The 14,542-nt window shown below is 49.2% G+C and overlaps 4 protein-coding genes across 4 annotated transcripts; all 4 read left to right on the forward strand.

The window, feature by feature from the left end:
- Positions 1-179: 179 nt before the first annotated feature.
- Positions 180-2,091, forward strand: CPAR01_16240 (amidase; the record flags this gene model as incomplete). Its single annotated transcript, XM_060500485.1, has 3 exons — positions 180-481; positions 571-1,068; positions 1,125-2,091. 3 exons carry the CDS (start codon positions 180-182, stop codon positions 2,089-2,091), a joined length of 1,767 nt encoding a protein of 588 aa, XP_060340666.1.
- Positions 2,092-4,463: 2,372 nt separating this feature from the next.
- Positions 4,464-6,678, forward strand: CPAR01_16241 (GMC oxidoreductase; the record flags this gene model as incomplete). The annotated part of the gene is made up of 5 exons (XM_060500486.1): positions 4,464-4,982; positions 5,049-5,634; positions 5,714-5,812; positions 5,893-6,572; positions 6,649-6,678. The coding sequence occupies 5 exons, from the start codon at positions 4,464-4,466 to the stop codon at positions 6,676-6,678; spliced, it is 1,914 nt and encodes a 637-aa protein (XP_060340667.1).
- A 1,248-nt stretch (positions 6,679-7,926) lies between these two features.
- On the forward strand, positions 7,927-10,958 carry CPAR01_16242 (uncharacterized protein; the record flags this gene model as incomplete). Its single annotated transcript, XM_060500487.1, has 2 exons — positions 7,927-8,461; positions 8,533-10,958. The coding sequence occupies 2 exons, from the start codon at positions 7,927-7,929 to the stop codon at positions 10,956-10,958; spliced, it is 2,961 nt and encodes a 986-aa protein (XP_060340668.1).
- Positions 10,959-12,666: 1,708 nt separating this feature from the next.
- On the forward strand, positions 12,667-14,429 carry CPAR01_16243 (uncharacterized protein; the record flags this gene model as incomplete). The annotated part of the gene is made up of 4 exons (XM_060500488.1): positions 12,667-12,684; positions 12,731-13,474; positions 13,547-13,776; positions 13,838-14,429. Coding segments are annotated over 4 exons (1,584 nt in total), but the record flags the coding sequence as incomplete, so codon positions are not given.
- Positions 14,430-14,542: the final 113 nt, after the last annotated feature.

Genomic DNA, 14,542 nt, shown 5'->3' on the forward strand with positions numbered 1-14,542 from the left:
CACATCACATCAGCTTATCAGCTGAGATGTGAGGCTTTAAAAGCTGCAATAGGGTACACCGACTCTGTGGCTATGCGTGCCTAACCACTTTCTCATGTCTCCAGCCGGTCTTCTACCTGTCCAGTCCGTGTGTTGCATTCTACATCTCGCTTGAGGACGCGCAGTAATCAGTGACCAAGATGTACAAGGCACAAATCTGGGTTGCCATTGTGGCGGGTATTGAGATCTCCTTGGCTAACTGCAAGCCGAGCACCTCTCAAAGCTGGCCTGGAAACTCGTCGACAACCGTCCCTTCGGTGTTCCCGCTGCTTGAAGATGTGGGATCTGCAGACTTGTTCCCGATGCCACTCTGTGGAACTTTCAAGTTGGAAGAAGCCACAATTGACGAGATGCAAGCAGCATTGACTGCTGGCACACTCACTTCTCAGCAGCTAATCGGGTGTTATATCCAACGAACCTACCAGACGCAGGAGTATATTCAGTAAGTAGATTACTCTAGCTGGCATGTTGGAGTTGCAAAGTAGATGGTTTATCATAACATAAGTGGATGTACACTAATGCGCAAGACAGCTCTATCTTGCAAATCAATCCAGATGTCTTCCAGCTAGCTGCCAAGATGGACTTGGAACGCAAAGCCGGAAAGATACGGGGGCCACTACATGGCATTCCATTCACCGTCAAGGACAACATCGCCTCCAAGGACAATATGGAGACGACAGCAGGCAGCTTTGCGCTTTTGGGCAGCATCGTCCCCCGAGACGCTCACGTGGTCAAGCGCCTTCGCGAAGCCGGCGCTATCTTGTTCGGCAAGGCCGCTCTGAGTGAGTGGGCCGATATGCGCAGCAACAACTATTCTGAGGGGTTCTCGGCTCGAGGCGGTCAGTGCAGAAGCCCGTATAACTTCACACTCAATCCGGGCGGTAGTAGCACGGGAAGCGCTGTTGGCGTCGCGGCGAATGCCATTGCTTTCTCGCTGGGCACGGAGACAGATGGTAGTGTCATTAACCCCGCCGAGCGAAACGCCATTGTAGGATTCAAGCCTACAGTTGGTCTGACTTCAAGGGCAGGGTATGGACCATGTCTCTGGAATCTGATTTTCCGAAGCTTCGCTAATTCGGAGATAGGGTCATTCCTGAGAGCGAGCATCAAGATTCTGTCGGAACCTTCGGCCGCACAGTCAGAGATGCTGTTTACGCTTTTGATGCAATCTATGGCATTGATGAGCGAGACAACTACACCCTGGCTCAGGAAGGCAGGACGCCTGAAGGGGGTTACACTCAATTCCTATCTACAAAGGAGATCCTCAAAGGCGCCACCTTCGGACTTCCCTGGAATAGTTTCTGGGCTCTCGCAGACGATGAACAGAGGGAGTCTCTAGAGCAATTACTCAAGCTCATTACCTCAGCTGGGGCAACGATAATCAACAACACTGAAATCACTGACTATGAGACCATCGTTAGCCCGGATGGTTGGGACTGGGATTATGGCACATCAAGAGGCTACCCGAATGAGTCCGAGTACACGGTCGTTAAAGTTGACTTTTACAACAACATCAACACCTACCTTTCGGAGCTGGAAAACACCGATATCAAGACTTTCGAAGATATCATTGCATTCAACTATGACAATGACGGGACCGAGGGCGGTCATCCTTGGCCACTTGGGACGGCCGCGTTTTACTCTGGCCAAGACGGGTTTTTGGCATCTCTCGAGTCGAAAGGTATCAAGGATGAGACCTATCTTCAAGCTGTCGAGTTCTCCCAGCAGTCAACGCGGAGTGGTATCAATGATGCCCTCACCTCTTCTAATGGGACGAAATTGGCTGGTCTCCTAGTCCCTCCTGACGTCGGCCAGACGTATCAAATTGCTGCCCAGGCGGGATACCCCATGATAACTCTCCCGGCCGGTGTTCGCTCTAGCACTGGAATGGGTTTCGGCTTGGCCATAATGCAAACAGCGTATGGAGAAGCGGAGTTGGTTAAGTGGGGAAGTGCAATCGAGGATTTGCAGTTGACGACAGAGGGAAATCCGTACAAGAGGACTTTGCCTAATTGGTACGAGTACCTCACACGAAATGTGCCAGTCTTCTGATGAGAGAAGACATTTCTGAGTCCAAATTCCCGAGCACTGTACTTACTCAGCAACTTGAAGATGTATCGTCCTGCGCACGCTTTCCGCCTGCATGCAGGGTGATTCATGCCTAAATGAACCGAGTAAGGATTTATAAATAAGCTGAGATGTGACTAAGAGTTAGGGTATCAATTGGGTGGTCTATTTAGCTAGGGAAACACAACCCGGCGAGTTGATATTCTGTGCTAATTCCAATTTCTATTTGGGCATACCAAATCATCGGAGCCGGGTCGGTTCCGGACATTCAGACTGCAGCGATTGCGACAAATTGTTACCTTACCTTACCTGGCGGTGCATTGTGTAAATGTGACCAGACCTGATATCGCACTTTGGGAGTATCCTCCCCTTGAATGAGGAAATCACATTTTGCTAAGTCTAGGATCTGGGGCCAACTTGCCGGGTGGGATGAAATCATGCGCTAACATCCTCCGTTGCTGGCCGAGAGGTTGCATCAGGTTTATGATGGAGCCCATATTAGCTTGTTCCACGAGTCTGCTCTGCGCGAAGGGACTGAAAAGCGTCATCAAGCCAAACACAAAATATCTCAAGACGCCAGGCTATCCCAGACCGGTTCCGGAGTCCGCATGTTCCGCGACTCGAGGTGCATCATAAGCCCGAGTCGTTCATCCCAGGTCCCAGGCTTGGCGACCAACGATTTTTAGTGAAAGACAACAGTGCAGTTTTAACTTTACTCGCGGATAGCGAGGGGGAAAAAGCATTCAGAAATGGATGTACCGTATGCAAGAGCCCAACTTCACACAGGCCAACTACGCCTCGACACTTGGATCAGCTCCCCATCTTACTATGATTGAAGTGTATGCTTCGGCGTCAGTTTTAACATGGCGCATGATGAGCCAATAACTTGAAAGAGCTACACCGTTTTGACGGAAAATGAAATGTTGGATCTGTGTTTCCATGCTTAGTTGAATATTTTCCATCATAGCAGCAAGCCAGAAATAAACGCCCCCCTTTCACCAACGATTTAAGCGGTCAACATCCATGTAGTTTCGACTCAGCATCCGTCAATATTCGTACATGGGTGTAAGTTGTGACCTACAAGTAGACCAAATATCCAGTCTCCTAGGATCTCGGACTTTGTGTCGACAGCACCGCCTGCCACATCCAGAACTCTATCGTCTGATCCTTGGGATGGTGTGTTAGCCGAAGTGCAACCCCTGCCAGGTGTATGGCCGTATTCCGACGATCATCTTGGCTTAAGCAACTCAAATTTTATGTGAAGCGCACATCGAGCTCGCTACCGGCTATGGGGATAGCCAAGAACCAAGTCTATGTGGCTCTATGCTACCTACCTGTTCTGGTCACAAGGTCGCGCGTGCCAAGCATGTCAGCAACGGCCATAGCGGACGTAAGGCTGTGTTGGAAGGGGTCGCACTCTGTTCTTCTTGACGAAGGTTTGGATTCTCGCCGAAGATTGACCTCTTTCGCGTAAGGTAATTCTCGGAGAAATAAGCTGGGAAGGGAGTTTTGATGACTAAAAATTCAAATTTATTGACATGGCTCCGCCGCCAAGACATACCCGACAACGAAGAAGGATCTGATAAGATGGGCCGGCGGGACTCCCGCGCGCTTGAGAGAATTCTCGACAACAGCGGGGCGACTACAAGTCAGTGAACAGAGAGACTTGACTCCGTCAGTTGTTTGTGAGTGGAGAGCGTAACGCAAACAGAGTTTATGACGCAGAAAAAGGAAGTTGACGAGAAAAGAGGTTGCTCAGGACTCGGGAGTTGGGATATTCCCACTTATTCTCTTCTTTGAAATTATAATTTACCTTGAACAGCCTTGTCATGTGGTGACCATCAGCTGCAGAAAAGAGGCTCGGAACCTCGCTTTGACAGTCTCCGAAGGTCAAATTAGCCTAAGATCCCGTTGGTACTTACAGTGCCGTCGCACATAGAGTTGTATAGAACCAACAGCATATGGTTCGCTAATGGATCATGGCCTCCGTAATTCCGTCAACTCGACTCTGTATCCTGTTCAGTTGGTTGTCCAACAGCACCGCCGCACGACTTGGCAGCTTGGCGACTGATCCATCTGGCGGGCCCATCCCCGAGCCTGCCCCTGCATATGTTGACCTTCCGAATCAGAAGTCTGATATGACATGCATTTGTGAGATATACTGTAAGCGTATTCACGGCTCTGGAATGCTTCCGGGCGAGCGCCAAGTGCTTTGCCCTGGACACAAGGAGAGTTGTGTATAAGTAAAACGATTGATCATACCTCATCGTTGGAGTTTGTATGAGTCTCTCAGCAGCCTTCACTCTCTTTTACATAGATAGTATTCTGCGAGTCGGCAGAGACGCTTATTGTTCACTATGCCGTTCTTTCATCAACCCAAGCCCCGGTGGCTGACAATCGCATCCGCGGTTCTCCTCGGAGCAAGCTGTGTCACTGACGCCTATGTGATTCCCCGCCAAATCAACTCATCTCAGTTGCTAAACAGCTACGATTATGTCATTGTCGGTGGCGGAACTGCAGGCTTGACTGTCGCAGACCGTTTGACAGAGGACCCTGAGACCAAAGTCTTGGTTCTCGAGGCTGCAGACTGGGGCAACATGTCCGAGAACCTCAAGGTTTCCTTCCTCACTCGGACTGGAGCGTTCACCGACCTCCTTTGGCCTGGACTCCAGTCTGTACCCCAGCCTGGTCTGAACGGAAGGACAGGCAATGTCTTCATCGCTAAACAGGTCGGAGGTGGTGCGTCAGTGAACGCCATGATGAACATGCGTGGCTCGGCTGAGGACTACGACCGTTGGGCCAGCCTTTTCGGATCCGAGGCTCAGCAGGGAACTGCCGACTGGAGCTGGGACGGTATCTTGCCATACTTCAAGAAGGTAAGAGAGGGAACCTAAAGCAACAACTTCATTGTCGCGACTTCAATCTGACCGTCATTATAACAGGGCCTTCACTTCACTGAGCCGCCTCCCGAGCTGACTGACAACTTTGACAGCGTCAAGTTTGACGCCTCCTACTGGGGAGACTCGTCAGAGATCTATGCCGGATGGCCGCGGTTCTATTACCCTGGTGTTAAGCCCCTAGTTGAGGCTTTCAAGGAGATCGATGGAGTGGAGTTCCCGGCTGACAGCGGTGCCGGAAAGCCCGGTGTCTTTTGGTTCCCCACGCTCATGGATCCCCGTACCGTCACCCGTTCCTACGCTGGTACCGGTCACTATCTGAACGTCAACGCCACTCGTCCTAACTACCATCTTTTGCTTAACACCCAGGCCCGCAAGTTGATTCTTGACGACCAGCTATCCGTTACCGGAGTTGAGTTCCCGTCCGGAAACAAAAGCTTTGTCACTGTCACTGCAAAGAAGGAGGTTCTCCTCGCTGCTGGCGCCATCCACACTCCTCAGCTGCTGCAGCTTAGCGGCATTGGTCCCAAGAGCCTTCTCGAAGCTGGTGGCATAGATGTTCTTGTCGATCTCCCTGGCGTCGGCCAGAACTTCCAAGACCATAGCAGTCTCTCTACCATGAACATTACTCGTAAGTGACGAGACATTTTATGGGCGCGATGAAACGGACCTTCAGTCGACGAAGAATAAAAAAACTAACCCGTCTATAGTCTCTAAGCTTACTGAGATCCACCCTAACCCGAACGACTTAGTTGAGGGGAATGACTTCAAGACTTGGGCCGACGAGGTGTGGGCAGCCAATAAGACCGGTTAGTAGTCCTCCAAGCCAGAGTTATCTCACTCAAATTTGCCTGGCTGTGACTGATTCATGATGATTTCCGTGGGACAGGCCCCTATTCAATTGCACTGACTAACTTGGCCGGCTGGCTCCCTTTCACCGCCGTGTCCGACCGGGCTGAGGAGCTCGCTACCAAGTTGGAGCAACAAGACTATGCCAGTCTCCTGCCGACGGATGCTGCGTCCACAGTCGTCGCTGGCTTCGAGGCGCAGATGAAGATCCTAGCCGCTCAGATGCGATCCAAGGACACGGCATTCACCCGCATGCAGCTCATCGCAGACCATGGATCTCAGGGCCCTGTCGCAATGCAGTCCTTCAGCCGTGGCACCATCAACATCAACACGACCGACCCGTGGAACACTGAGCCTGTGATTGACTATCGCGCCCTGTCCAACCCTCTCGAGGCCGATTTCTTCGTCGAGTCGATCAAGTTCCTTCGCCGCTACAACTTCAACACCTCCCTGGCCACGCAATTTGATCCGGTCGAGTACGCCCCCGGTCCTGATGTCACCTCGGACGAGGATCTCAAGGCTTACATTGCCGGCGCCATGTCACCAACTGACTACCACCCCGTGGGTACCGCATCTATGATGCCACTCAACCTGGGCGGTGTTGTCGACCAGACATTGCGGGTATACGGAGTGAAAAACCTGAGAGTCGTTGATGCTAGTGTCATGCCCATGGTTCCCAGCGCCAACACCTGCCAGCCTACTTATGCTCTTGCCGAGAAGGTGCGTCTGCTCCTCTTGCTTTTCTGTTTCTCTAGCCCCGATGCTCCATTTAACTGACACAGTTTCCTATCAACAGGCAGCGGAAATCATCAAGCAGGGCGTCTGAGCTGGCCCAAGTGATTAATATACGCAAACACATCTGTTTCTTTCGTCTTACTTGTACATGACACAAAAGTGGACGTTTACAGTAGAGTACCATGGTCTAGTTCTACGATATCAAGATATGAAGTACTGCGTTACTATTGATTCAATTGACGTCCAAGTGAGGATACCAGTAACTATCCCGGTAGCTGTGGCAGGATACCATCCGGACTCAGGACAACCATCTTTACATGTCCCTCCCCATTAGCTCCAGATCTAACTTGTCAGTATAGAAATATGATAGAGACGGGCTCCGATCAACCCATCATATACTGCTTCCATAGCATCATACAGCATTGGGTAATGCACATACTTTATATCCAGTCGATTGACATGTTATTGAAGTTACCCGCAGCGGATGATGTGTCATTACATGGGTTGAACTTCGGCGCAAATAGGGACACGAGATGTGCCAGGGATAGCTTTCAGCAGTCTCAATTGAGAAACATGATTCAATGAAGATATTGTCATTCACCTGCTGATACCATAGTCAGATAGTCCATCATGATTTTGTTGGGTCGAGACGCGCCATGAGATCACGCTGGAACCAGCCAATCGGAATCACCCTGGATCACATGAAAAGCCTCTTTGTCAGTGCCAATTCATTCGGGACTCTGCATGCTGCCCCTACTAAAGACAACGGATCCTAGGAAGTGAATTGATGTCAGCCGAGGATCTACGCTATGCTCGCGCTGTACCCAAACCAAGATTAGATACCATCTAGTATGCCCATCATCTTTAGGCAGCAAAAGTTCGTGGAACAAGCATTGGTATTGTGGGTTCGACCGCGGCACGACGCCGTTTATCTCGCCCGATGCTGCAGGCCGCCATTGCGTGGATCTCCAACCTTCCAAGACACAATGACGGATTGGTTTCACTCATTTCCCATGGTACAAGGCGCGGCACTCGTATGTGGAGCGTCAGCAATTGGTCTGCAGCTTCGCCTCGTCCGAGTTTCCCTATCTAGGTAATACTAAGTATTTTTTGCGTGGGCTCGTCCCTTATGAGCTGTACGCTGTGAGCCAGAAGGATCGCGCTAAAATCTGATGGGAAATGAAAACATTGCTTCGTGTTTTGGTACCATGTCTGCCTGCCAGGAGACAACGAAAACACTTTCAAGAATGAAAAAGCTGCAATTCCGCAATAATCGCGAAATTTGGGATCGGGTAATGAACTCTCAGCAGAAAGTTGAGACAAGACTTCCATTGCCAACATGAGCCGTAAGACTTTCGGCCTCGACGCCTCGGATTTACCACAGGACCCATACTATCCCCAAACAGACCCAACAGGCCCTAGTTTCCTTGATACAGAAGGATGTCTCTGTGCTTTACAGGTGACACCTGCCGGCGGAGCCCCAGAGCCAGCTTGGCAATGCATCGGAGACCAAAGCAAGGGAAGCATCTACACAATCAGAACCGGCAGATGGTTCAACACACTCAATGGGACCGGAAATGCCAATGGGCCCATTTATGATGCTTCAAGTCCGCCGGATATCGAAAAGCCCAAAAGATGGCTCTCTGGAGCGTTGCGAGACTCGCCGGGCAACGACGGGCTCAGTGTGTACGACAGCGCTTGCACTGGCAAGAATAACACCAGATTCTCGACCTCGTTCTACGAAGCAACGGCACAGATCATTGCAGGCCAGCAGCCATATAGTGCTGCGCCGTGTTACAGACAAGGGGCGGTTCCGATAGAGATTCAGACTGTGGACAGTTGGCAGGCTACTGGGTGCAGCCCGGGTTTTCTATGTGAGTATGAGTCTCAAAAACACCTTGCAAGTGTGCGTTTGAAGGATAAGTGTTTGCTAACTCAGGTCTAGGTGAGAACAATACCGTCAACTCAATACCTCAGTACTGTCCACCGCTGGACGCATGTCAAATGGCAAGATTGGCATCGATCACCTGCAACTTTGGCGGCAAGAACGCTGGCATGGGCCCTTTTGAGCCGGTTGTTTGTCAAGCTGGAAACTACTGCCCAGAAGAGAATAACGGCAAGGTTTCTATCGTCTGTCCTGCTGGCTCATATTGCCAGCCTGGAGCCGCAACCCCAACACCATGTTCGGTTGGCAGCCGTTGCCCGGCAGGTTCTTCCTACGAGCTGTTTCTCATCCCTCTCGCCATCTTGATCATTATCGATGTTCTGATGATCGCCGGCATGGTTATTTACCAATTCCGAAAGCGCCTTCGCGATCATCAATCAAATAAGAGCCGGAGACCAACGTTGAAGCGTGGCATGAGCAGCATGAAAGCTCAGATCACGGGCTACAGGGCACTTTCGGAAGATACAGACCGCGAGATGCTCCCAATGAGCGCTACCTATATTCCCAGCCGGACCGACGCCTATGGAGGAGGATTTCAAGCCGCCCTCAACCTCGATTCCGAAGACTCAGTCAATGTACGGCCAACGAGCGAGATGCTCAATCCTCAGCTGATGGCGTTTGTCTCCTCGATGAGGCGTGCGACTGATGCAACTAATCTTGGTCTCTCCTTCAGCTACTCTGACCTCAGTTTCCACCCTAAGAAGAGCTCCAAGATGATTCTTCAAAACGTTACGGGATCCATCGACCGGGGCACTTTGACGGCTGTCATGGGCGGATCCGGTGCCGGTAAGTCAACGTTTGTCAACGTACTCATGGGTAAGACCAAGAACACCGGAGGCACAGTAGCTGTGAACAGCAGTCCAGACAAGTTGAAGCGGTACAAGAAGGTGATTGGTTATGTACCTCAAGACGACATCGTGCTGCCGGAGCTCACGGTATACGAAAACATTGTCCATAGCGCAAAGATCCGCTTGCCTCAGACTTGGTCAACGGCTGACATTGAGTCTCATGTCGATTCTGTCATTGACTGCTTGGAACTCTCCCACGTACGCAACTCCTTAGTCGGTTCAGTCGCTGTACCTGTCATTAGTGGTGGGCAACGCAAACGTGTCAGTATCGGTATGGAACTAGCTTCTGCACCAATGGCGATCTTCCTGGACGAGCCGACGAGTGGTCTCGATGCAACTGCAGCTTCATCTTTAATGCGGACTTTGAAGGCAGTTGCGCGGCTGGGAATCACCGTTATTGTCATCATCCATCAGCCACGTACCGAAATTTTTGAGAATTTCGATAACCTCATTCTCCTCGGCAATGGCCAGACTATCTACGAAGGTCCCCAAGCTGAAGTGCAGGACTATTTTGAGGGGCTCGGCTTCGGGTTCCCAAAGCACAGTAATCACGGCGATGTGGTCACCGATATTATTACTGGAAACGGTCGCGATTACAAGCAAATGGGGGAGATTTGCAAAGACTCGCTCATTTCAAAGTGGTCAGATCACCGCCAGTCTCTCGCGCCCAAGGAACGTCACGCTTCCTCCATCATGAGCAATAACGGCATCTACGCCGCCATCAAACATCGCGGTGCACCGTTGTACAGACAGGCATGGCTCTGCCTCCGCCGGGCCATGCTTCAGCAGTACCGCACCAAAGCAGCTTTTTGGGCTGAGATGGGTCTCGCGGCGCTCGCTGGATTTCTCCTGGGCCTTGCCGAGCACTCGAAAAAGGGCATCTTGTTTACTGGCACTTTCAAAGAGCCGTACTCGATCTTGTCAACTGCTGTAGACTTCAAGTCCGCCCCTGAACTTGCTCTATTGGTCTCCATTGCTGTGGGTCTAGTGTCTGGTGCACCTGGTGTGAAGACTTTCTCAGAAGAACTGCTCGTGCATCGGAGGGAGGCCGAAGCGGGACACAACAGACTAGCATATTTTCTTGCCAAGGTCGTCTCGGTCCTTCCCCGTATGCTCTTTGGATGTCTCCATTTCACAACATTCTTGTTCATTCTCACGGTACCGGTGATCAACTGGGGGCTTGCTTTCCTCACGAACTTCTTCTACTTTTACTGCATTTACGGGCTGGCCAGTATCGTCAGCATGCTTGTCCGGCGAGAAGATGCCCCCCTGTTTGCGACAATGATTAGTCTTATCGTTGCAATCTTGTCTGGTGCTGCTCCTCCACTAGCTAAAGTCAAGGAGTGGCATCTGGAATGGCTTTGGCGCGCTTCACCCGGTGTTTGGTTAGCAGAGATCTACTTTGGCCAGCTAGTCTCGCCTTTTGGGTACTTGTATGATGTCGAGTCTGCTGCAACGGCGACTGGCTTCCATTTGGATTGGTTATGGCGCAACATGGGAGTTTTGGTTGGTATTGGAACTATCTACAGAGTGGTTGCATTCCTTGCGATGATTTTCGGGCAAAGCCGGCGTAGATAGATTGGTACATAGACCTGTTCAATCCAAGAGTACGGAGACTGATGGTCTTGATTATCACTATCCGCCACATCTACTCCGACGTCTGTTTACATGCATGCATCCTGGATAGAATGTCAAGCTTAGAGATATGGCAGATGAGGTCATCATGGCCTGGACATGCGGAGTGATTGCTCTTGCGCAAAAGATGACGATTGTAGGATCTGCGAACGATAGGATGCAGATATAGCACATTGGTGTTTCTGCCTGTGCGAACCTTCAGTGTCGAACATATCTTCAGACAAGCTCAAGGGTAATCCTGATGACGATTTACGAAGGAGCCTGCTGATGTCTGCCAAGGGCTAGAAATTTTGAGGAGCATCATGCTAATCCGAAGCAAAGAACTGTGATATATCAATCGAGAGCGGCTCTGTCACGCAAAGAGAAACCGTGTGGGAGGTGAGAAAGTCCACAGAACGAGGGGCCATATGTTGGGAACAAGGGACAAGCGCGATTTGCCTGTGATTTTCTACCTGGGCAGAACTTTCTGTAGTGAATCTCCGCACTAATCTTGCTAGGCTGATGTCTGATGGAACATTGGGTGTGAACAACTTAGTGAAGATTAGGCCATTGGATGACTTTGGTGCGGGATGCCAGGCAAGGCCGCGACAGCCATATCAACTATCACGACGCTGTGTCTGCACTCAGGCAAGAAGAGATTTCCTCGACATGTATAACGCCCTGCTGACAGTGTGCAGTCAGATTTCAATAGAGGCCAAGGCAGATGACTGACCAGATGCTGTTGCGGGTACTCGCCTCTTTGGATTTTTCATCTCCCGCTGGCGAAATAGAACCGTGCCAAGGAGCGGTTCGATATTCCAGTCGCACTAAGAGAATGTCTAACAGGTACATGGTGGCAGCAGGCTTTCCAGTGTATCATCCCGGCGCTGTCTACGTGACGTATTGGAGCGAGACCGGTCTGCCAAGAGCCAACCTTCCGATATCTCTCTGAATCTATAACTTGCCCGCATGGAAACAAGTAGGTAGGCCAAAGAAATCGGCTGAAACTAAGTGGTCATGCCTTTCCCAGTTTCCAGAGAATGTTCGTTTATTTATTTATATTTTCTGCCTTTGCTAGCTGCTCGGGCGGTTCTCGATATCGATTACACAGTATTAATACATAGTATCAATAGATACTCCTACTATCTCGATAAACTATTTTTTTTTAGATTTTCCTTAACTTTCCCTCCTATAAAGTTCATAACCACGGATTATTAATAGTAATATTAAGTACTTAATACTACTACTTTATAAGCCTACTACGTAACTAGCTAAGTTAGCTACCTTTCTAAGTAATAGTAGCTTATAATAATATAGTATTAGAGATACCCTCGTCACTATTATTAAAAATAATATTAACTACGGTATTTACCTTAATACTTTTAACTTTAACTCGTACGTATATATATTCGTTACTTCGTTTCTTTTATTAAAATTAAAAATACTACTTCCCTTATTATCTACTACTATTATACTATTACTATCCAACTATATATGCCAAATATACTTTATTAAAATATTAAAACGTTAATAACTTAATAACCCTTAAAGCTTGTTTAATAATTAAAAGTTTAATTTTATAAGTATTATACTAAATAACCCCGAGCTATAAGAAGACTATTTTAATAAATACTATAAATATTTATAATATTAACTTATAAAAAATAAATAGGCTACAAGCTTATTGGAAGTAAGTCTTAGGTCCTTGATCCCACGACCGGGCCGTGTGCTGATAGACATTGACGTTTCTAGCCTTTTTAGAACACGCGCCAAAAGGCGAGCCATTCTTTGTCACACCTTCAGAGGAGCTTCTGAAGCAGATAGTCTTCAATCCTGATAAAGTCTCTCAGAAGGCTTGGTTGGTCTATTTCAACTACATCATGTTAGCTCAAGTTTTTCCAGAGAAACAAGACCATGGAGAAGAAGCTGCGAGATTTCGCCAGAACATGCGGATCGCCTTGAACGACAGCAGCATATTCTTGGAACCACGACAAGTTAATGTCCAAGCATTAGCTCTGCTGGCTGTTCATGGCGAGGACTACGCCTCTCCGAACTTGTCGTGGATGCTGGTCGGCCATGCTTGTCGCCAAGCAGAGGCTCTCGGCTTACATTTGCCAACGCCTAGAGATGTTGAATCATATCAGCGAAGTCTCTCGATGTTTTGGCTTCTTTTCGTATTGGATAAGTCGTGTGCCCTTGCATTTGGTCGATCCCCGTTCCTTCCGATGAAACTCTACCAAGAGGTTCCATTGCCTGATTTCAGCTATCTGCTCAAGTTCCAACCACATCTCGATTCGGATTTCAGCAGTGCACCACCGGCTGCTCGTCCGTCTGAGTTTGGAGCACACTTCTTCATCAGGGGTATTGAGTTAGCCAGGATCATGGGCTCAGTCGTCGATACGCTGGCCCCAGGTTCTTCGCCACCCTCGAGGGAGACTATCAAGCTGCAGCTCGAAGAATGGTCCAATCAAACGAAAAAGGTACGTCAATGAAAGGATGAAATTACATCCGCGTCGAATCATTTCCTTCCACTTACGCTGTGCAAATTACAGATTTCGGATAAAATAATGGACGCAGATAGGCACCTCCTTGAGCCGACTCAGTTGAAGGAAATGTCCTTGGGCCTCAATAGTCTGAGATTCCAGTACCTCCATGTCGTGATTGTTCTTCTCAAAGGGGACAAGCCTTCCTCCAATCAACGTTTAGAGTGCGCAAGAGAGGCTCTATTCATACTACCTTCAATTGTCTCTAATTGGTCTTCCGTTTATAACGGAGTTGTTTGGTAAGACTTTTTCAGCAGATCTCGAACCTACGTTCATGATCCCTTCTAACAAAGGCAACAGGCATCTATTGTACTATCCTTTCATACCATTCTTTGTCGTGTTCGAGAACCTAGTCCACAGCTCCACGTTCCAAGCCTCAGCGACAATCGACCATGACGTTGGTCTCCTTGCTACAACTATTTCCTGTTTTTCGAGCATGAGAGATCAGATGCAGCTTCTCGCGGTTTTATGCTCTCGTTTGGAGAATGTAGCGTTTGTGTTCCTCGAACTAGCTCGGAGACACATACGACATCGCCATGCAACCATTAACAAAACCCTTGATTCCTCATGGCCCCCACTACATAGTCGGGCTGAAACGAATGTCGAGGAAGTGGCAGCAGGAGATAGCCTCCCCGGCCTCTCACAAGGCACTCTTGATGACTTCACTTTGGGGGATGGGCTAGACATTGGAAATTTCCTCAACTGGCTGCCAGCTGACATTTTCACATCTGGGCCATCTCTGGGGCTTGAATCGCGACAGATTCTCGGATCTGCAAGCAGCGGCCCTGAAGTTTCATCCACAGCCGATTTGCGAGGTCGAAAAAGACCGTTTGATGCGACATTCGATTGGTTTTCGTGGGACGCATATTACGCCGACATGCATTTTCATTAGGTGATTAATCTTTTGTCAAATTTCCATGATCATCACACAGTTTATGAAGGGGCCTAGAATGACTCCTTCTACTTTAATTGAATCTTGTAGTTAGTCTCAACTAATATTGCGCT

The sequence above is a fragment of the Colletotrichum paranaense genome (genome assembly GCF_030867605.1).
Source record: "Colletotrichum paranaense strain IMI 384185 chromosome Unknown Scaffold_24.1, whole genome shotgun sequence".
NCBI classification, from domain to species: domain Eukaryota; kingdom Fungi; phylum Ascomycota; class Sordariomycetes; order Glomerellales; family Glomerellaceae; genus Colletotrichum; species Colletotrichum paranaense.